The following is a 22929-nucleotide window of genomic DNA, read 5'->3' as shown; positions in this document are numbered from 1 at the left end:
ATTTGCTCTTTCTTATTGCAGGTACTAAAGACCCAAAATTTGGTTTGTTATCATCGCATCCCGATTTGTTCGGAGGTTCTGAGTTGCCTGATCTTCGCGGTTCTGTGATCCCGCACCTCCTCAGTCTGCGGTTCAGTAAGGTTCTGGTGGCGTCTTTCAAAGTTTGCTATCTCTTACATCTAACCCCTCGTGTCTAGCGCTTCATGTCGAGTCAAGATACAAGTTTTGGGGAGATTATCAAGATCTAGCTACTCCTGCGATGTCACGAGGAGTCCGACATCCGAGGAAACAAGGTAAATTCCACCTTCTTGTGGTCAACATTAATGGCTGAGAACAGAGATTGATTTTCTGAAGATACCGGAGCAAACTAGCGGATGGCATCGGTTAAGTGGGCGAGCGAAGCTACGTTTTGTAATGGTTAATTTCAGAAAATTTTGGTTGAACCAAGCTTGTATCAAACACTGAATTCCGGTTTGACCGGTTGATAAATATAGGTACTTAAAAAAAATAGAGTAATATTTACTCCAAAATGACTATCCGGTCACACTCATCAATTAACTTCCTTCTGTCGTAAAAAAAAAAAAGGAGTCATTTAACTATATTTTTTTTAACGCTGATTTATTATAATATTACAATTATGAGAAAGATTACACAGAAGATTCGACAACCGACAATACTATCTGCCTTATGAGGATCTACGCCTAACTGCATCCCCTGAGCCGTTCTACGAAGACCTACGTCTGGCCGGATTTTACTTGCACCTTGTTGAAGATCCATTGTAAGCATTTCTTCCATAGTCTGCATAATTGTTTAATAAATCGCTTTTTCCGGGAATTGAAACCTGGACCTCCTATACTGCGCAATCTGAAAGAAATTGCATAGTCTGAGATTTGAACCCTAGACCTGGATGTAAAAGATTTTAAACCTTAACCACTAGAGTACAGTGCTTCCACTTTAACTATATTTTGATGACAAAATCAATTAGTTTTACCCAGAAATGTATGTAATCTCTAGCTGTCCTGTAATAATATTCAAATCTTGGAGATCATTGTGATTTTACAAATAATCATTTAGAGGAATATAATATAACTTTCATAGAAATTAAAGATTTTGTCAAAGATCTTAAGACAATACAGAGTGTCAGTTCTGTGAATTAACACCTAGATGAACATTTTATGACGTCACATTAAATCCAACCGTGTCATTCCTTTTGAAAAAAACATATTGCTACACGTTTTCTTCGCTGTCTTCAAAATTCAACATCTCTGGAGAAAAAAAAAGAATATAAAAACGAAAAAACAAACAAACTGGTCAATGGAGATTGGTTGATTTGAATCCACAAGAAAGAGAAAAAAAAACCAGTCGTCAAAATCCAATTTTTGATTTATCTGGGTTTCGAATATTCTCCATTTCCACCAATCACAGCACGAAAAGTATTCACCTTTTTTGGGTTTAATGGATGCAACGACGGAGAAATTCGTTGCTGCACGGTCATCTACGGTTGATTCCACGGCGGCGATGAGAGGTTGTGGGCTTGCTAATCTGACGTGGGTCGGTGTAGACAAGGAGGAGCTGCGTCAGAGGCTGTTGATGCCTGAGTATCTCCGTTTAGCCATGCGCGACTGTATCAAAAGGAAAGATGCCACCGCGATTCCTGACCATTTGCTTCTTCCTGGCGGAGGTGTTGCTGATATGGCTCCTCTTGCGCCGATGGTTGTGTTTATCAATCCCAAAAGTGGTGGTCGGCATGGTCCGGTGCTTAAAGAGAGGCTTCAACAGTTGATGAGCGATGAACAGGTTTGGTTTTGTCTTTGTAACTGACTTCTTCTTTTTTTCTGGTTAAGACCAAACAAAAAATGTTTTTTTTTAATTGGGTTTGTGAAATCTAATTCATATATACTTTGTGAATGTAGCTGGCCTGATCTATGGATTGGTTTAGTGTGTAGCAGAGATGTGTTTTGTGTTCTGTCTTAATCAGATTCTCTTTTATTCTTTGCTTCAGTTAAGAAAATTATTCAACTGTTATAAATGTTCATTCTTGGTTGATGTTAGATCTTTTGGTTAGGTAGGGGAATTTTTTTTTTTTGGTCGTTGGAATGATAAGTTGACTCTTTAAGAAGGAACATTTTGAGTGTTCTGCAATGAAACTCTGTTTCTGGTTAAGGCCAAACAATTTGTTTTTGTTGGGTTTGTGAAGAGATTTGAAATCTAATTCATACCTACTTAGATTGTGAACGTAACCTGCCTGATCTATGGATAACTGATTGGTTTAGTGTGTAAAGAGAGATGTGTTTTGTGTTCTGTCTTAACAAGATTTTCTATTATTTATTTTTCAACTGTTTGTTTTTTTGTGTTAACCAGCGGGGTTGGCCTGGTGGTGTTGAGAGAGCTTCGGCCTCAATACGCACTCGTGTTCGAACCGCTGGCCAGGCAATTGGGGTATCTAATTCCCCATAGTACCAAATGGTCCGCCTCGCGCCGAGGGGTTGGCCCCTGGGGGTGGAAGTCCCTCCAGGTTAAACAAAAAAAAAAAAAAAAAAAAAAAAAAAAAAAAAAACTGTTTGTTTTGTGTTTCATGCTTAGTTGATGCTGGATCTAGTTGGAAAAATTGTGTTGCAATGATGAGTCGACTTCAAAGATTGAATATTTTGAGTCTTCTCTAATGCTGAGTTTATGTTTGAACGGTGGAAAATTATTTGGAATTTAGTGAATTTTTTTTTTCATTGGTGAATCTGTACAAAAAACAGGTGTTTGATCTGACGGAAGTGAAGCCACATGAGTTTGTTCGATACGGTTTGGCGTGTTTGGAGAAAGTGGCAGCTGAAGGAGATGAATGTGCCAAAGAATGCAGAGCTAGGTTGAGGATTATGGTGAGTGTACACAATATTTGTCCAGTCTCATATCTTCTTAACTAACGTTTTCAGCTGTTAAAATGTGAAATGTTGTTGGTTGGATAGGTTGCAGGAGGTGATGGTACTGTTGGTTGGGTTCTTGGATGTCTTGGAGAGCTTAACAAAGATGAAACATCACATATTCCTCCTGTTGGCGTCATCCCTCTCGGTACAGGAAATGATCTCTCAAGGAGTTTTGGTTGGGTGTGTCAATCTTTCTTCTCTCTTTTATGTTTTCACGACAAGTTTTCTTACTGGTTGCTTCTCTTTAGGGTGGTTCGTTCCCTTTTGCATGGAGATCTGCTGTTAAAAGAACACTCCATCGCGCAAGCATGGGCCCAGTTGCTCGACTAGATAGGTAAAAAAGAGTTTTGTTTTGCAGCTTTCTTTTTCTGTTTGTCTTTGCTGTTAATATGTGTGTGCTCTGCTATGGTTATTTGCAGCTGGAAGATTCTAGTGTCAATGCCATCTGGAGAAGTGGTGGATCCTCCTTACTCTTTAAAAGCATCCGAGGAAAATGAACTCGACCAGGGTTTAGAGGCAGGAGTAGACGCCCCGCCAGTGGCAAAGACCTATGAAGGAGTGTTCTACAATTACTTAAGCATAGGTATGGATGCTCAAGTTGCGTATGGCTTCCATCATCTTCGCAACACTAAACCATATCTTGCTCAAGGCCCTATCTCTAACAAGGTTTGTGTTCTACTATCTTCAGCCAAACTTGAAATCTATCTGTTATTATTTAACCACACAACGTGTTGCTTTCGTGCAGCTTATTTATTCGGGCTTTAGCTGCACCCAGGGTTGGTTTTGCACACCTTGTGTCAGTGATCCAGGCTTAAGGTTAGTTATTTCCGCTTCTGATTGTGATTGTTGTGTTAATAAATCTGTTGATTGTTTGTGCTGCTTGAATCTTCAGGGGACTTAGGAACATATTGAAAATCCACATCAAGAAGGTTAACTGCTCTCAATGGGAAGAGATAGCAGTCCCCAGAAAGTAAGCTTTCTATACATATATATATACTCTTCCAACTTATTACATTATATGATCTTAATGCATTGGTTTGTCTTGTAGTGTGAGATCAGTTGTGGCATTGAATCTTCAAAGCTATGGAAGTGGAAGTCATCCCTGGGGTAATCTAAAACCTGACTATCTAGAGAAGGTATTTGTTTCTTCTACTGTTTTCAATTCATCAAAATCATTGAACTCAAATATTTAATGGTTTTCTGTTTTTATTTTTCCTCAGAGAGGTTTTGTGGAGGCACATTCTGATGATGGTTTGATAGAGATCTTTGCTTTCAAGCACGGATGGCATGCGTCATTTGTCATGACTGAGCTCATCTCAGCCAAGCACATAGCTCAGGTAACTTAGATAAACACACCACTTAAAAATGCAGAATCATATAACCATAGCGTTGTACTAACAAGATTCTGGTTTTGGTGATCAATATTAGGCTGCTGCTGTTAGATTTGAGCTAAGAGGAGGTGACTGGAAAGATGCGTTCTTGCAAATGGATGGTGAGCCATGGAAGCAACCTATGAATCCTGAGTATTCAACGTTTGTGGAGATTAAAAAAGTTCCATTTCAATCTCTGATGATAAATGGGGCATGATCGCCTATTCAAAGCTTGGATTCTTAGTAGAAAAGGCTAATTGGTTTTGTATTTGGATATGATTATTTAGCCAGCATAGATAGCTGCTATGGTTATTGTTACTGTTGGTTATGTAAATCTCTGCGTTGTGAGAAATGAAGTTTGTGTTTGATACCATACAATACAAGTAAGGAACAAGCTCTCCCATATTCCTCTTGTGCACACAAAATAAATAAGGCTGAAGATAGTAAGCCTACAAGGAAACATTTATTTTGTACTCTGCCTTGCCTCCTAGTTTGTGCTGTAGACTTTGGTCTACAAGATGATTCTCTCAATGGATCACTTGAACTCTACATCAATGCAAGATGCTGCTTCTTAATAGGATTATCCTAGACCTTGGCATAATATAAATATTATAAATACTCAACATTATGTTTATTTTAATCCGGAATATAAAAATAGTTCAGAATATTATTGTCCAAATCAAAATGAGTTCATATCAAATAGACTTTAGAAAGTTATAAAACAGATCTAAACCCGATATATATATATATATAAATAAAGCCTAGGATTAAATTCGAAAACCTGAAAAATCGAAAAACACAACCCGGATGACAAAAAAAAAAACCCGAGACACAGAAAAAGATTTTTGCATTTTGGGATAATGAAAAAGAGGAGAGGAAGATCTGAAATTTTGGCCCAATAAGCGTATTATTGTGACTGGGCCGAAAGTTACACTTTAAAGATATGCGATGACCAAAACAAAAGTTTATTAATTAAAATGCTATAAAGAGCGCATCTCTGGTCGTGATTTAGGGTTTTATTAGTCTTCTTCTTCTTGTCCACCGAAGCTTGGGAGAGGGAGAGAGAGAGAGAGAGAGAGAGAGAGTTCAGACGTCGGGAGCAATGGCGAGCACCAAAGTTCAAAGGATTATGACCCAACCTATCGTACGTGCATCTTCTCTGTTATTGTTTCGACTACTCTCTCTCTCTCTCTTTGTTCTTTTACTAATTTTTCCTTTTGTTTTTTCCCGGTGGTATCGGCGGCGGATCCAGAACTTGATTTTTAGGTTTCTTCAAAGCGTAAGCTCCTTAATCACTCGAACCATTGGATTCGCGTTGGTTTATTGTATTCTGAGTCGTGCTCTCTATGTGATGCAGAAAGCTAGGATCCAGATTTGGCTTTTTGAGCAGAAAGATTTGAGGATTGAAGGAAGAATCACTGTAAGTCGCCATCGAATATTCTCTTGTTTCTCTGTGAATCTGTCTCTAACAGAGCTCCATAAGCATTAACTATGTGATTCCTAGATTAGTTTTCTTCGGAAATCGATTTTGAATACTAGTGATAATCTCTAAGCTCTGTTGCATTTGTTACGTGCTGGCAGATTTGCTACTCCACCGAACCACTGATAATAGAAAACTATCCTTTGATTCTTTGGGATTGTCTACGCTTTATCCTTGCTTAGACTGCGTTTTTATTGTTATACCTTTGTTGATGAGTTATGAATGATTGAAGCTGTTCTTTTAGGCTGACTCTGTTAAATTCAGAGAAACGTGAGATGTACGATGGAGTCATTGGTTTTAACTATGTAGCTGTCTTCATTCTTTCAGTTTGATTTTTCTTAGGGTAAAGATTGACTCTCTCCTTTTTTTAAGAGACTGCTTATATCTCAGATATTTGACATGTATGAGTTCTGAGTGTGTCATTCTCATTGGTTTTACAACTTGGAGTTATCTACTTGACTTGTTTCAATTTTTATTGCAATACTATGATTCTTCTTGAGTTAATAAGATTCAGGCTTTTCTTAGACTGACTCTTTGCTAATTCAGAAAATCTTGACTTTGGATGTTCCTTGTTCACTTATTATTAACATTTTTTTTTTCTTGAGTTACAGTTGAAGTTTTTTCGTAGCTCTATTATATTGATTTAAGATTTGTGATTATGACATTCTTATTGATTTCCTCGCTTCAATTTCTCTTCTTTTTCTGCAGGGGTTTGACGAATACATGAACCTAGTGTTGGATGAAGCTGAAGAAGTGAGCATCAAGAAGAACACCAGAAAACAACTTGGTGAGTCTTTTTTATTCCTGGACTCGCTCTTTGATAACAAGTCTCTCTCTCTCTCTCTTTTTATTTGTTATCTTATGGTTCAATAACCCTGTGTAAAATGCCTATTTTCAGGAAGGATTCTACTTAAAGGAGACAACATAACGCTGATGATGAACACGTAAGTAACACAACAATCTCCACTCTTGTCCTTTTTCTTTTATGAAATAACAACTTGGATTTATCACACAACGAGAAATTGAAAACACACAATCATTTTTTTTATGTTAACAGGGGAAAGTGATGACTATTCTCTCAAGAAACACTCTCAAGGATTAGTATATCCAAAGCTTTTGCTAAGTATATGTTGAGTTGAGCTCTTCTTCTTCTTCAGTTAACTGACAATGCCTTCTTCGTTATCGTGTAATATTGCAATTTAGTAAGCTAGTAACAAGGTTTGAGAAATTATGGAGTTTGGTGGAATCTTAAGGATGGTATTGCCTCTTTTTGGTTAATGGAAATTACTATTTTCGGGAAGATTCAAATTAACCGTCTCAGTAGACCAAGCAGAATAATATCTTAGAAGTAGAGAAGGTTATTAATTTGAATAGTGTAATTGTTAACATAGAAATGAAGTTATCTATACCACCTACAAATTATTAAAAGTGAAATACCTTTTGAAAACAACTCTTACTATTTTTAATATTTACCACCTTATGGCAATATTAATTATTTTGTTAAATTTTTATGCGAAAATTACATGTTTACCATTTTCATACTACCATTTTTCATTTTTACCACCATTAAAAGGATATTTTGAAAAATATTTTTTTTATCAAGTGGCGAAAGACTTTTATGCCTTTATTTTTTATATATATAATAACTAAATATTTAAACAAATAAAAATGCAAAAAAATGAAGAATAATTTTTTTAATTTTTTGGTAATACACTATACTTTCAAATATAAACCCTTAAACGTAAAACTCAACTCTAAACCCTAAACCATCAATCCTAAACTTTTTTTTTGGAAATACAAACCCTAAACCCTGAAGCATGAACTCTAAACCCTAAACTCCGAAACATCAACCCTAAACCCTAAACCTTCAGCTCTAAACCCTAAAACATCAACTTTGAACTATAAACCCTAAACTTCAACTCCAAACCCTAAACCATCAATACTAAACCCTAAACTATCAACAATAAACCCTAAACTCTAAACCCTAAAACATTAAATCTAAACCCTAAACCCTAAACCCTAAAACTAGAGCTGATGTTTTAGGATTTTAGGGTTTAGGGTTGATGTTTTAGGGTTTTGGGGTTTAGGGTTCGAATCTCTGAAAAATATAGGGTTTAGGGTTTACGTTTAGGGTTTAGAGTTGATGTTTTACGGTTTAGATCTGAAGGTTTAGGGTTTAGAGTTGATGATCTAGGGTTTAAAGGTGATGTTTTAAGTTCAGATTTAGGGGTTAGGGTTTACGTTTAGGGTTTAGAGTTGATGTTTCATGGTTTTGGGTTTATGGTTGATTCTTTAGGGTTTAGAATTGATGTTTTAAATTTAGATTAGTTAACCTTATGTTTTTTTTTTTGTCAAAGTTAATCAAAAGGTTATAAATGTTTTTTACCCTTCATTAAAGATGAGGGTAAAAGTGATTAGTGTAAACATGAAAAGTGCTACTTTGAAAATGATATTTTTGGCAATTTTCCAATTCTTATTTATCTAAACTTACCAGGCTTAATTAATTAACCAAAAATTATTTGTTTTTTCATTAAATTATTCTCTAACCAAATTTACCAAAATTACACTTGTCCTATGACATAATTATTCTCTAACCAAATTTTACTAGAAATTAAACAAATTTATTTAAAATGTAACTCAACGAAATACGACCATGACAAACGATGAACAGTTTAACCTGAAATATTCCAAAAACTCCTAAAGTCTTGCATCCGTAGTTATCCAGCTATATTCATGGAACATAATTTTGGTCAAGTGTTTATTTGAATGTTCAGAAGAAGTGATACAGCGGAAAACCGCGTTCTTGAATGAGACGAAGTCGAAGAAGTTTGACATTTCAACTTTATGTGTCCACTATACGGTTGATTTTGTTTGCTGCGATCTGTATATATATCCACTAATGGTCGAGACATGAGGGAAAAACAACAAAACAATGACAATGAAGAAAACAATTCAAGCGTTTCTTCTTTTAAGTTTGGTTCATATATTTCTATGTGCATCTTTTCAGGTTGGTGTGACAGAGGCTACATTCCGTCACCTAGGTCAGTGTCTCTTTATTCCGAAAATATTTATCACAGTTATAGTTTAGTAAGTTTTTATTTTACATAAATCCTCTCATCTCAGCTTCCTTTTAATTAGTCTTTTTGGTGTCTAAAGAAATGGCTAATGTGTTAAAAGGTGTGGGTGTTGTGAAACAAACACGAATGATAGGAAGACAAATGATAGGAAGACAAATGATAGATGTAGGAGCTCCCCCGGCTCCTCAAGATGGACATGGCCGGTTCTGATCACAGCTAGAAGAAACATTTGTTTTGGTCTTTAAATTGTAGAAATCTATTATACATGGATTTCATGGTCCATATATTGTCGAATATCGAATTAATTTTTTTGTTGAATTTTATATATTAAAACAAATATAAAAACAATTCTCTAAATTTCAAATCTGACTCTGGAGATGGAAGACAAGTTAAAGCTCCTTAGATCATTTCCAATGGAGATTCTTTCCATTGGAGTTCTTAAAATATGTATCATGTATATATATATGTATGTATATATTATATAGGTAAGTCTTTGTCTATAGGGTTCCACAAAAATTGTGTACCCCATAAATATTTATACATGTATAATATATACATATACATGTATAATATATACATATACATGATACATATTTTAAGAGCTTCAAAGACAAGAATCCCTATTGGAGGTACTGTTATCGAACACGAACAGGAGAGCATTATAGACTCGTTCCTCCAACACCTCCTCGTCTAACCTTAATTCATGCCTCGCTACAAGAGTTAGCAACTATATTTTTTTTAAATAGATATTATTAGGGGGGGGGTTGAGATTCCATTTATTGGTTTGTGAATTTTTAAAATCTAAATAGAATCCATTGTTATCGGAGTGATGATTTTTAAATTCCACTCAAAATCTTTTGTTATTGGAAAAGTTTAGTTTTCATTGATTTTAAGATTATATTAAAATCTATTGTTATTGGGATATAAATTTTCTTTATTTTTACTCATAGTACTCAACTTTGAGAATATCATCTATGTCCATAAGATTTTTGAAATCAATGTAATAAAATACATTCACATGCAAAAACTCAAATTGGAGAATAAAATAATATACAAATCACAACTTTAACATAATACAATTCACAACTTAAAAAACTAGAAAAAAATTAAAAATTAAAAATAAAAATTATAAAAATAGTTTTAAAAAGCACTTTCGAATTAAAAAAAAAACATTTCAAAAATAATAATTCAAATTTTTTTTACAAAAATTCAAATTTAAAACTTATATTTCGAAATTATATAAGAAAATATTTTTTATTTTTTATTATTTATATATCTATAAAGTAAGAAGTAGAAATTAAATTTTTTGGTTATTTTATTTTTTGAGATCTTTTTTGTGACAAAAACTTTTTTAAAAATTGTTTAAGAATTGCCTTAATGAAATGATTTTCTTTCCATTTTTTTCTACCACCATTAATTTCTTACTTTAAAAGTTAATAACAATCAACAGCTATACACAAGTAATGAAAATCTATGTAAGAAAGTATTTGATAAAATTTGTAAAATCTAGTTAACTTGTAAAATCCTCTCAACTATTGAAATCTTCAAATTCCACAGAAATTCATATTCCAATAACTCCCTAAGTCAGTGTATTTAATTTAATTTTACTTTGATTCTATTATTTCTATATTTCATTGATCACTAAATAATATATAATTAGGTGTTGATCAGCACAACGGTTATGATGTCAGAATACTACATATCAACATACTCTACATGAATTATTTACTGCATACGTATATATGATACAAATTTAAACATCAACTATAATAATTAGAATGAAAAGTATATAATATTTAAAAAGTCTCAAATGTTAAACCATAAATGTTGAATCACAAAAAAATATTATATCAAAACTAAAAATCATATTAATGTCCGCACTTGTGTGGGGCCCTCCACATAGTTGCAATCCCCAAAACTATATTTGCGAAGTGATTTTGCCACATGTCCTATCTATAATCATTTTTATAAAAAAAATGATGACATAGCTAACAAGATTGATGACATGGCTTATAGTTAATATGACATGGACAATCACATTTATTACTGACATATATTTTTGGTACACTTTATAGAATAACTAATACATTACATTTAATGTTGATTTATATTTTTGTTAAACTTCTTAAAATATGGTAATAATTCATAGATCATCACTAAAATAAATATATTGAAATACGCATTATAAATTTCGAAATATATTATTTAATTGTATTTTTATAATTATACAATTTTTATTACTAATATTTTTAAAATTTTCTACATCTTTTAAAATTTTTTAATAAATTGTTAATTGTAATTTCATTAGTTTCTTTTAGATATCTACAAATTTTAAAAATATTGTTTAGTTATAATTTTTAATAACTATACAATTTTTATATGATTTTTAGTAATTTTATACAAGTTGATTTAATACATTTAACCAAAATAAATAGATAAAAAATTTATCTAAGATTCGAATTTTAAATATAATACATATATATTATTAAATGTAATTTAAAATAAACAGAATTATTTTTTCTTAATTTTATGCTTAAATAATCAACTTTATATTAAATATTAGTCAAAAATAATAAAATATATAATATTAATAAATTTCATTTTAAATATAATTTAACTTTTAAAAAATTTATCATGGTGCAGAAAAACACCTAGTTAGATCTTTATATTCAAGTAGTTTTATACTATAACACCATTTGAATTACTAATATAGTCGTGAAAAACAATTGGTCGTTTTTATACTCCCAAGTACTGATTTTAATTCCTCAGCGATAGGATATAACATATCGTACACTAGCCTTCGGCCCGGCAATAAACGAACAAGAAGTGACGGCTATCCAAAGTGTTCACGACATATTCGGCATTTAGTCCAAATTCAGTTTTTTTTTTGTCATTTCAATCTTAGATGACTATAAATGTTTTTAACACTTAGAAAATTAATCTTCTTTGCAGAAAAACCTTACTCAAAAAATTTCCGATAAAATCAACTTTAAAAGTGGGTCGTTACAGTTCCCTCTTCTATTGGGAATAACACCAGTCTCAAATAATATTAGTTGGATGCTTTTTCAATACCCAAAAAGTATTTCTCTGCTTAAAAAAAAATCTTGGTCTCCAGAAACTGCTGAGTTTTTAGATGTTATATATCTTTGTCGTGTAATAAGGTAGGTGAATAAAAAGGTTTAGTTGTGGCATTTAAAAGCTTGATGGTTTAAACTTCAAAAGACGTTAACGTTGCCTTTGTGCAATTCATGTTTTATACTTTCTTTCTTTTTAACTTCTAAATTACAAAGAACAGGTAATGAAATTGGGTTGACCAAAAAAAAAAAAAATGGTAATGAAATTGGATAAATTAAAAGTAATAGACCGATAAAATTATATCAAGAAATCATGAGGTTGCATAGAGTGTCATTTTAAGGGAAAAAAGAAAAAGAAAAGAAAACCAACAACAAATTGTTATAGAGACCTATTAGGGATATATATCTCACATCGGGAATTCTAAAGGACTTTAAGTAATATATAAAAAGGTTATGGCTAATCCACTAATCATCAATTAGTTTTAAGTTGGAAACTCATTATAAATTCGAATCTAACATGGTATCAGAGCTCAAATCCTAAATATCCAAACTTCTAATTAATATTAACCCTTCCGACCGGGTATAAAGGTCGTGATTAACCCTTCCGACCGAGTATAAAGGTCGTGTTAAACTCGCTCGACCGAGTATAAATATCTTAAAGTTTCGAGATTTCTGGCTGATAAGAACCATCATCTCGAGAAGGGGTATTAGGGATATATATCCCACATCGGGAATTCTAAGAGACCTTAAGTAATATATAAAGGGCTAGGGCCAATCCACTAATTACCTATTGATTTTAAGTTAGAAGCCTATAATAAACTCGAATCTAACATGACCTTTGACTATCAATGTGATTCGGGAAAGCAAGGAGCCTATACATAGGTTTGATAGTGTAGCTGCCGCCAGCGAGCCTCACGCTCGCTGGTGAGAATCTCTTCTCCTTTCTCCCTTCGTCTAGCCTGAAAACCTAAATCTCACGTTATTCTCATCCGAGAAGTAAATATATTTTCAGGCGTCTGTAGAACCCATGAGCCTAGTTCTTCCTGGTTTGTGTCATGATCCTTGTGTTTTTGTTGATTATAGAGTTTGGTTAATTTGTATGTATAAAATAATATGTTATGAGATAAATTGGTATATAGAGTCATTGTGGTTGGGATGCTATGGTCCTTCAGTTTAACTGATTAATTCGCGTCTAACAATTGTTTTGACTAGCTGTTTGAATGTTTTCATTTATTTTTTGGTATTTATATTACTTAGTTATTTGAATTATATTGTTATTTAAAAATAATGTATGTGTTCATGTTTGCATTAGATTTTTTGAAACATCAAACTTCTTATCGTTATCGTTAGGAAACGACAAGTCAACAAATGACATAATTGTAAACTAAATTTTAATCCGCACGTCCGTGCAAATATTTTTCGTTTTATAAATGTATTTAATATTTTTACAAATGTTTTAAATATATAATTTCTATTTTAGTGTTATATATTGTGTAACTCAATAATATTATTGTTTATATTTCATATTCGGTATTATTAATATATAGCAATTTGTTTAATACATTTTACTTTGCTATTAATTTTTATTACTTGCTAATATATTTTCGAATTAGTTACAATAAAATAACAATATGAAATAATCAAATAGAGAACATCGTTCAAAATAATTGTTTTCTTTAATTTATACATTTTGCATATAATACATTTTTAAATTTTATTTATTTATTTATATTTAAAAAAAGAAATATGTGTAAGATAATTTATATTACATGTTGTGTTTACAAAAATATTTTAACTTATATCATTTTAGTATTTTATGGGATTTATGAGTAAAAACACTCCTTCTTTAAATAATATAGTAAATTTTATACATAGTAGCATCTATCATATATTTTAGTAAATTTTATTGATATAGGATATTTTTGGATGTTATGATATTAAGGTTTATTTTTTAAATTAAAATTTTAAAATATTAGGTTGCTTTAATTTTTATAACATATGTAGTTTGTTTTTTGTGGCGCATTTCAAAAAATTATTCTTTATTATCTTTGATTTTATCTTTTGTAAAATTTGAAATATTATCATTTTAAGTTTGAATTTTTATTTTCAAAATTTTATATTTTGTCAAGAAAACTTTACAACATTACACAACTATTTTTGAGTTTAAAAGATTACATGAATTTTGAATATGTTTTTTAATAACATTAATATATTATTTTATAAAAATATTAAAAATTTTGGAAATATTTTCTAAATTTTTGTCAACATATTTTGTTATAATAAAAAAATTTATCATTAAAATTGATTTATCATTAATATTTTAAATGAATTATTAAAAAGAGAAATTACATGTTTACCACTTTCATGCTACCACTTTTCATTTTTACCACCACTAAAGAGATATTTTCAAAAATACATTCTTCATTAAGTGGCAAAAGACTCTTATGTCCTTGTTTTTATATATATAATAAATAAATATTTAAATAAATAAAAATGAAATAAAAATAAAAAATAATTTTTTTAATTTTTTTCGAATTATACTATTTCGAAATTCAAACCCCAAACCCTAAAATTCAAATCTAAACCCTAAACCATCAATCATAAACCCTATTTTTTTTTGAAATACGAACCCTAAACCCTAAACCATCAATCCTAAACCTATTATTTTTGAAATACGAGCCCTAAATCCTGAAACATCAACTCTAAACCCTAAACCCCGAAACATCAACTCTAAACCCTAAACCCTAAACTTCAAATCTAAACCCTAAACCATCAACACTAAACCCTAAACCCTAAAAGTAAACTCTAAATCCTAAACCCTAAAAAATTAACCATAAACCCTAAAACATCAACTCTAAACCCTAAACCCTAAACTTCAAATCTAAACCCTAAACCATCAACACTAAACCCTAAACCCTAAAAGTAAACTCTAAATCCTAAACCCTAAATCCTAAACCCTAAACCCTAAAACCCTAGAGTTGATGTTTTAGGGTTTATATTTGAAGATTTAGGGTTTTAAGGTTTATAATTTACGTTTAGGGTTTAGAGTTGATGTTTTAGGGTTTAGATTTGAAGGTTTAGTGTTTTAGGGTTTAGAGTTGATGTTTTAGGTTTTAGATTTGAAGGTTTAATGTTTAGGGTTTAGAGTTGATGTTTTGGGGTTTAGGGTTTAGAGTTAATGTTTCATGGTTTAGGGTTTAGAGTTGATAATTTAGGGTTTAAAGTTGATGTTTTAAGTTTAGATTTAGGGTTTAGGGTTTACGTTTAGGGTTTAGAGTTGATGTTTTAGGGTTTAGATTTGAAGGTTTAGGGTTTAGGGTTTAGAGTTGATGTTTCGGTTTTAGTGTTTAGAGTTGATGTTTCATGGTTTAGAGTTTAAAGTTGATGATTTAGGGTTTAGAGTTGATGTTTTAAGTTTAGATTAGTTAACCATATTTTTTTTTTGTCAAAGTTATTCAAAAGGTTATAAATGTCTTTTACCTTTCATTAAAGATGAGGGTAAAAGTGATTAGTGTAAACATGAAAAGTGATATTTTGAAATGGTATTTTTGACAATTTCCCTTATTAAAATTTGATAGTTTTCTAATAGCATAGTTTTTAAATAGTATATGAACTAAAGATTATTATATACGATTATATTTTTTATATAAACATTTTTTAAAAATATATTTTTGAGAGTTTCAAAAAAAAAAAAAAGTTGTAGATATTAAAAGTTTAACCTATGTTAATAAATTTAATTTTGCATAAATATTATATAATTTAAAATTTTTAACCCATTTTAATGGTGAGTGATAATTTATTTAAATGAAACAATTTTAAAAATAAAATTTGTAAATTTACCTATTTAATATAATTTTCTCATATTTAATTCATATGCACTTCTATTTTTATATAATACATAATATAATTATAGAATTTATAAAAAATAGTGTAGGATTTTTATTTTCTTGTTTTATAATAATATTCTAGTTAATATTGATTTATAATATTATTATATTATCTTGAACGGAATTAATTAATGTGTTATTTATAAAAATATTAAAAACATTAAGTAAAATTTTGTTAGATTCTTTTTCAACAGATTTTATTATAATTAAAAAAAATCAAATTTATAGTTGGTTTATCGTTAATGTAAATAATTAAATATGTTAGATAATTAACCAATTTAAAGTTATTCTTAAAAACATGTTTATCTTTTAATAATAAGGGGATTTATATTCTGTTGTCATAATTTGATTGCTAAAGGCATTTCTGTAGTTAGTGATCCAAAAAAGGTAATCAAGTGGCATTGAATCTGTAGCAATATAGAGTTTGGTTTAATTATTGGTTCCAATTTAAACCGATCGCTAACTATTATATGCGTTGACTCAGATACGTAACTTGTTTAAGTCAGATTTATCCCTGGATCTGACTATAATACCCTTGACCAACTTCAAAATATACCAACCAAACCTCTCTCTCTCTCGTATTCTCATCTTGAGAACGAATCTCTCATCTTCTGCCGTACTTCTCATCAGTGAGTGAGTTTCTTCTCTTTTCTATACCTCGTTCTCTTATTTTCCGGCACATTCTCTCAATTCTCGTTGTTTATTTTCTGGATCTAGGGTTTTACAATTTCTCCTTTTTCGATCTGAGTTTTGTAAGTATCGGTGTTTGAATCAAATGTGTATGTGTGTGTGTTTTCCTCGTTGATCTGCGAATTATTTAACTTTTTGTGAATTTATCCTGAGAATTTCCATATAAATTGAGCCCTTGCTCATATACACAAGTACTGATGGATTGCACAAGATCTGTTCGTTAAAATGCCTGAAAGAAGCTGATCACTTTAGCTTATCTTTCTAGCTGTTGAGTTCTTTGCTCTTTGATCATTAAATTTGTCTGCAGCTTACTCGTGTTTCCTTGGAGCTTAAAATCGTTGTGTTTTTAATGCAGACGAAGCGGTGGAATCAATGGAGAAGAACTTGGAGGATTTGAAGATTGTGGCGGAGCAATGGTTGAATCAAGGAACTGAATTTGTTCAACAAATACCACCGAATCAACTTTATGCTGCCGTTGGCGTTCTGTTATTTACTATCCTCTTCTTCTTCTCCAGTAAGTAGTAGACATCACATTCTTCTTGAGTTTTATATTCGGATCTGGATATTACTCTGTTTGTAGTAGGCATAGATTTTTTTTTTTATCTATGTATAAAACTGCGATAATTTTGTTGCATTCTTGTTTGTGGTTGAGAGGAGTTTGATGTTTTCAAGATGCCACTTTAGACTTGTATAAGCTCACTGAGTGTTAAGGTGCTTCTGTGTTTCTTGTTTCCAATTTTTTTTTTATGTCTTTGGAATATCTCCTTTTGGTTATACGTTAAATAAATAAAAAATCAAATGTTTTGGTGGTTAATGAATGTTGTCGCTTCTGTTGCCTTGTGCAGTTCGCTTGTTCAGGCGTACGAAGTCCAATACTGTACTCCTCTCTGGTTTAAGCGGAAGTGGCAAAACCGTTCTCTTCTATCGAGTGAGTGTTTATGGTTTTTTGTTCCTTTCCTCATTCCAAGTATGTCTTCCGGTCAAATCCCTCATAGTGTTCCTCTTGGAGATTAATAGACGAGTTGATTTGCATTTGATAACAGCTCCGAGATGGATCTTCTCATCAGGGTTCTGTGACGTCAATGGAACCTAACGAAGGCACCTTTGTGCTCCACACTGAAAACACACAGGTAAAGATACATCTTCACTTTAGTTTTGTTTAAGACGCTAAAGTGTTTTTTTTTGTGGACTACTAAACAGACATTGCCGTGTTTGTTTGACAGAAAACAAAGCCCGTTCATCTTGTTGATGTTCCTGGGCACTCTCGGCTTAGATCTAAGCTAGAAGAATACTTGCCTCGAGCAGCTGCTATTGTGTTTATTGTAGATGCACTTGAGTTCCTCCCAAATTGTCGTGCAGCTTCAGAGTAAGTTAATTACCTCATAAGAAATGCTTTGCTTAGGCATAATAAAGTGACTCTTAGAAGATGAACACTTAAACACGGTTTTGTACTTCTCCAGGTACCTTTACGACATTCTTACCAATGCAAGCGTGGTTAAGAATAAGATCCCAGTGCTGCTTTGCTGTAACAAGACGGATAAAATAACTGCACACACTAAAGAGTTCATCCGCAAGCAGATGGAGAAAGAAATGTAAGATTGATTTTTTTTTTTTTTTTTGATTGAATCTTATCTGTTTTCCTTGAAGAGAAGCTCTTGTTGATGTTCCTTTCGGTGGTAATGTGTGTGTGTTTTGCAGTGAGAAACTCAGGGTATCGAGGAGTGCGGTTTCAACAGCTGACATAGCCAATGACTTTACTCTCGGGATTGAAGGAGAAGTATTTTCCTTTTCGCATTGCTTAAACAAAGTCACTGTCGCTGAAGCATCTGGACTAACAGGACAAACAGAGCAAGTTCAAGAGTTCATCAGAGAATATGTTAAGCCATGACGTGCCGAAATGTGTGAGCATCAATCATCAATCATCAATCATACACTTAAAAGTCTTATTTGTACATGACTATGATTTGTGATCATATTGCTGGCGGATTTGGATGATGAAATCGTGTTAATTCCTTAGAGAGTTTGTTCTATGACTGGATCTTTGAGCGTTTCATCCAAGGAATTTCATTATCGTTTTCCCTCTTCTCAGCTATATTTGTTTATAGTTTTTTCATTCTCTTATTCGCATTTTAAATCTTTTAGACACATGAGAAATTGGGGATGATAAATTGTGGTGTGTTGTATAGTTTGGCCGCACAAAAAAAATACTTGAACCCAAAATCTGAACCAGATAAAAACATAACCCATACTTAGATTTTGACCCGTACCCGTGCGGGTTTTTCAAAAATATGTTGCTATTTGTTTTTTTATGTGGGCTATATAAAAAATCCAAATCCGAAGAACCGAACCGATCTTAATCCGAAAGAATAGTACCAAAACCGAAATGAAATTGATTAAATATCCAAATTATTCAAAATTTTGATATTTAGAGATTTGAAACCGAATATGATCTGAACTGAAGTATTTCAGATACTCAAATGTATTCGAAAAAGATTTATATACTTATACATATTAATTATTTTTAGATTTAATGTATATAAAAACATGCAGAATACATATGATACTTTTAAGTTGGTTTAAATACTTGAAAATATCTACAAATAGTCAAAAATAAATATTTAAAATAGTTAAAGTATAGTCAAAACACCAAAAATATTTAAAATAATTATTGATTCTCGATCTAAATATTTAAAACAAACCAATTTATATGTTAAGTTTAGGTATTCTAACATATGTTATTCAAATTTATATGTGATATTTTATTTTGTTTATAGATTTTGAGAAATTTAAAGTATATAATGAATTAAAAATTTTAAAAATAATTTAAATAGGTTATCCGAACCCGCAAAGATCTAAAAGAATTTGAACCGAAATTTAGAAATATTTGAATGAGTCTGAAATCTTTGACCCCGTAAACCCGAAATCCAAACAAATCTGAACCGAACCCGAAAGGATACCCGAAAGCCTACCCCTAGTCACTGTTATATATCATTTTTTTTTTGTCGACGCCCATCTTCTTAGATCAAGTGGTAGTCGGGCATGAGTCGTTCCGAAGAGACGCTCTGTCCGGCTGGGTCTGATCTATATGGGAAAAGAGTACACCACTATTTCTCGCCTCTTTCGCAAGAGAATCCGCACGCAAGTTCCTGGATCTGGGTATGTGGTCAATGCTAAAAACTGAGAATTCGGCCTGTAGTCTTTTAAAGGAGACTAGCTCGGAGGCAAAAGCTGGCCAGTTGGTAGGATTTGCAATCATGTCTACCAAGTCGGAACAGTCCGTCTCTATATGAATCATGGTGCAAGGTAGGTCTCGCAAACATGTCATCGCCCATATGAGTCCTTCCATCTCAGCATGGAGAGGCGATAGGCTGTTCCGGCATCTTTGGAGGCCAAATCTCTCGACTCCCATTTGATCCTTGTAAAACCACCCTAGACCACTAACCGTGCCATTCTCAGTCCATGATGCATCGATTTGACAGGTCGGGCGTTGAGGGTCCGTAGGGAGAGTCGAGCTAGTCGAAGGGACAGTCTGTGGCTCCTCTTCCTCGCTGTCCTCAAGAAGGTTGACTTTTCTCCAGCATTCCGCTTCAATGGAAGCTAGCTGGAGAGTATCCATTGGTGATATCTCCTTTCCATTAAAAAACTTGTCATTGCGTGCCTTCCAAATGTACCATAAGATCCATGGGAATGTTTCGATAAGTGGTTCCATATAGGCCACGTTTTTCTTCTTCCAAAAAAGGAAGTTCATGTTTTGATAAATAGAGGTACTCGGAAAGTAACCCGGAAGGGACGGGTAGTCCGATAAAGCCCACACCTGAAGGGCGGGGGGCATTCAAAAAGAAGATGGTTAATGGTTTCCTTAGGATCACCACATCTAGGACAGCTCCTATCAGTGCCCAGGTGTCTATAAGCAAGTCTTTCCGTCGTCGCAATGCATCCTGTCAAAGCTTGCCACATAAAGTGCTTCATCTTCCCAGGAGCATGGATGCTCCACAGATGGCTCTGTAAACCAGTGATACTAGGTTGTACAACCTGAACCTCAGCGCCACACGCTTTGGTCTTTTGTAGCCGGTTATATCCTGATTTAACTGAGTAGACGCCCGATTTTGTGTAGTTCCATGCATACCCGTCCATGGACCACGTGTTACTCGGTCGCAGTTTTAGGATAAGCGGGATATCCTCGGGGTGAAAATATTCTAATAAAAGATTAGTATCCCAGTCCCTTGTATCACGCCTAATAAAGGAATGAACAAGGAGTTTTGGGTGTCTATAAGTAACACGATCAGACGGTCTCGGAGGGCGAGCATCAATATCAGGGATCCAAGGCTCAGTCCAAACACAAGTGTTGAGACCCGCTCCGATAGTCTTTCGTAGGCCCGATTTTAGGAGCGGTTTTGCTGCCATAATACTACGCCAACCATAGGAGGGTGAGTAAACCTTACGATCTTCCAAAGGGTTTGAACGGTTGTAGTATCGTCCTCTCAGAACTCGGGCGAGAAGGGAATTTGGGAACTGTATCAATCTCCAAAGTTGTTTTGCTAGCAAAGCAACATTAAAATCATGTAAGTCTAAGAAGCCGAGTCCTCCCTGGTCATGAGGAACACAAATCTTATCCCATGCGATCCAATGTAAACTTCGGTTATTTTGACTCGAGCTCCACCAAAAATTTGAGATTGCACTTTTTAATTTTTCTACTATGCCTTGTGGAAGCAAGTAGCACGACATACTGTATGTCGGCACAGCTTGCGCCACTGATTTTATTTGAACCTCTTTACCCCCTTTGGAGAGTAATCTGGCCGACCACGAAGTGACGCATCCATTGAGGCGATCTTGTACACATGAGAAGACTTTCATCTTAGATCCACATATTTGTTCAGGGAGTCCTAGGTATTTTCCCATTCCTCCTTCAGAGGTAATCCCAAGAACGCCTTTGATGCTTTGTTTAACGTTATGATCCACTCTATTTCCGAAGATAATGGAGGACTTAGCCGCATTTAACCTTTGTCCTGAAACCTTTCCATAAGAGTCCAAAATATCTAAAATTTCTTTGCACTGTCTCATTTCTGCCTTGCAGAAGAAGAGACTGTTATCCGCAAAGAGAAGGTGTGATATCCGGGGGCTGGCTCGAGCAACTCGTAGTCCTAGAATGCGCTTCTCTTCCTCCGCTCCTTTAAGGAGAGAAATCAGAGCTTCAGTGCACAAAATGAAGAGAAAAGGGGATAGTGGATCACCCTGCCTCAAGCCTCTCGTGGGGGTAATCTTACCCCTGGGTTCTCCATTAAGGATCACCTGGTAAGAAACTGATGTGACGCAAAACATCAAAAGATCGACCAATTTTTCTGCAAAACCCAAGCGTAGCATTAGAGACCGAATAAAACTCCATTCCACTCTGTCGTACGCTTTACTCATGTCCGTCTTGATAGCCATGAAGTCTTCTCTAGCTCTGGTGTTTGTCCGGAGAGCATGAAAATTCTCTTGTGCTAATAGGATATTATCTGTGATCAAACGACGTGCCACAAAAGCAGATTGGGTCTCTGATATCAGGTCAGGCAGAAACCTCTTGAGGCGTTTAGATAGAAGTTTCGAAATGATCTTGTAACTGACGTTACAGAGACTAATAGGTCTAAACTCAGACATCTCTCTTGGTTTTTCTTTCTTCGGGTTCAAACAAATGTTGGTTTGGTTCAGCCTCGGGTCAAAACTCCCATCAATAAAAAAATCTTTCACTAGTCGGATGATATCTTTGTGCATAACATGCCAAAATCTCTGGAAGAGTCTACTCGTCATACCATCTGGGCCTGGAGCTTTATCCGGATTAATATCAAACAGAGCTTTTTTTATTTCCTGTTCTGACGGTTTAGCTGTAAGAACATCATTTGTTGTGGCTGAAACTTTATTTTTAATATAGCGAAGTGAGGTATCCATATCAGTGGGTACAGAGGTAGAGAAGAGTTCTTGGAAATAGTCAACAGCCACCTTTTATATTCCAAGATCGCTCTCAACCATCCTGCCCTCTTTGTCCTTGATACAAGAGATCCGGTTCCTTGCTCTTCTTTGTTTAGTGGTAGCATGGTGGAATTTCGTGTTTCTGTCCCCTGCTCGATGCCATTTTGTTCTACTTTTCTGTTGCCAGTGGAGGTCCTCTTCCCGAAATGCGGTGATAAGTTGCCGCCTTAGATCTTCTAACTATTCAAGAGTAGTATGATCATCCTCTTGAGCGAGATCAATCTTGTTTTTAAGCTCTTCAATAAGTTTTTATGAATTAGACGGATTGTTCTTTCTCCAAGAAATTATGTTCCGTCGACAAGAGGTCACTTTATGGTGAAAATCCAAATCATGGGCTTCACTGAAAGGACCCCAACCTGAAACAACTGTCTCTTTGAACCCGGGTTTCCCCACCCATCTCTTTTCAAATCTAAAACTCTTCCTCGATCTT

At 33.5% G+C, this 22929-nt stretch overlaps 3 protein-coding genes and 1 pseudogene across 4 annotated transcripts; 3 read left to right on the top strand and 1 right to left on the bottom strand.

The window, feature by feature from the left end:
- Positions 1-1259: 1259 nt before the first annotated feature.
- On the top strand, positions 1260-4690 carry LOC106301187 (diacylglycerol kinase 3). Its single transcript, XM_013737534.1, has 10 exons — positions 1260-1797; positions 2748-2870; positions 2958-3095; positions 3164-3249; positions 3335-3581; positions 3661-3731; positions 3808-3885; positions 3964-4051; positions 4136-4252; positions 4344-4690. The coding sequence occupies exons 1-10, from the start codon at positions 1456-1458 to the stop codon at positions 4500-4502; spliced, it is 1449 nt and encodes a 482-aa protein (XP_013592988.1). The 5' UTR covers positions 1260-1455; the 3' UTR covers positions 4503-4690.
- A 613-nt stretch (positions 4691-5303) lies between these two features.
- Positions 5304-7069, top strand: LOC106304253 (small nuclear ribonucleoprotein E). Its single transcript, XM_013740661.1, has 6 exons — positions 5304-5429; positions 5538-5564; positions 5643-5705; positions 6474-6552; positions 6664-6709; positions 6823-7069. The coding sequence occupies exons 1-6, from the start codon at positions 5388-5390 to the stop codon at positions 6830-6832; spliced, it is 267 nt and encodes an 88-aa protein (XP_013596115.1). The 5' UTR covers positions 5304-5387; the 3' UTR covers positions 6833-7069.
- A 9284-nt stretch (positions 7070-16353) lies between these two features.
- LOC106302047 (signal recognition particle receptor subunit beta) lies at positions 16354-18575 on the top strand. Of its 2 annotated transcripts, none has more exons than XM_013738561.1 (7): positions 16354-16432; positions 16849-17007; positions 17339-17421; positions 17537-17623; positions 17717-17859; positions 17954-18085; positions 18192-18575. In XM_013738561.1, exons 2-7 carry the CDS (start codon positions 16866-16868, stop codon positions 18379-18381), a joined length of 777 nt encoding a protein of 258 aa, XP_013594015.1. In that variant the 5' UTR covers positions 16354-16432; positions 16849-16865; the 3' UTR covers positions 18382-18575. The 2 variants fall into 2 exon arrangements, with proteins under 2 accessions (XP_013594015.1, XP_013594014.1); XM_013738560.1 differs by having other exon boundaries at positions 16354-16436.
- A 940-nt stretch (positions 18576-19515) lies between these two features.
- LOC106302372 lies at positions 19516-22418 on the bottom strand (annotated as a pseudogene).
- Between the last annotated feature and the right edge of the window lie 511 nt (positions 22419-22929).

The sequence above is a fragment of the Brassica oleracea genome, chromosome C7 (genome assembly GCF_000695525.1).
Source record: "Brassica oleracea var. oleracea cultivar TO1000 chromosome C7, BOL, whole genome shotgun sequence".
In the NCBI taxonomy this organism is placed as follows: Eukaryota; Viridiplantae; Streptophyta; class Magnoliopsida; order Brassicales; family Brassicaceae; genus Brassica; species Brassica oleracea.
The sequence above is the reverse complement of the archived record's forward strand: the minus strand, read 5'-3'. Positions and strand labels throughout refer to the sequence as shown.

Excerpts from the sequence above, each read along its gene's own strand:
- LOC106301187 (XM_013737534.1), top strand. The coding sequence starts at position 1,456 with ATGGATGCAACGACGGAGAAATTCGTTGCTGCACGGTCATCTACGGTT. Across the intron at positions 2,871-2,957 it reads GAGCTAGGTTGAGGATTATG|GTTGCAGGAGGTGATGGTAC; the intron begins GTGAGTGTACAC and ends TTGGTTGGATAG. Across the intron at positions 3,732-3,807 it reads GTCAGTGATCCAGGCTTAAG|GGGACTTAGGAACATATTGA; the intron begins GTTAGTTATTTC and ends TTGAATCTTCAG.
- LOC106304253 (XM_013740661.1), top strand. The coding sequence starts at position 5,388 with ATGGCGAGCACCAAAGTTCAAAGGATTATGACCCAACCTATC. Across the intron at positions 5,565-5,642 it reads TTTTTAGGTTTCTTCAAAGC|AAAGCTAGGATCCAGATTTG; the intron begins GTAAGCTCCTTA and ends TATGTGATGCAG. Across the intron at positions 6,553-6,663 it reads GAACACCAGAAAACAACTTG|GAAGGATTCTACTTAAAGGA; the intron begins GTGAGTCTTTTT and ends GCCTATTTTCAG.
- LOC106302047 (XM_013738561.1), top strand. The coding sequence starts at position 16,866 with ATGGAGAAGAACTTGGAGGATTTGAAGATTGTGGCGGAGCAATGGTTG. Across the intron at positions 17,422-17,536 it reads AAACCGTTCTCTTCTATCGA|CTCCGAGATGGATCTTCTCA; the intron begins GTGAGTGTTTAT and ends ATTTGATAACAG. Across the intron at positions 17,860-17,953 it reads AATTGTCGTGCAGCTTCAGA|GTACCTTTACGACATTCTTA; the intron begins GTAAGTTAATTA and ends GTACTTCTCCAG.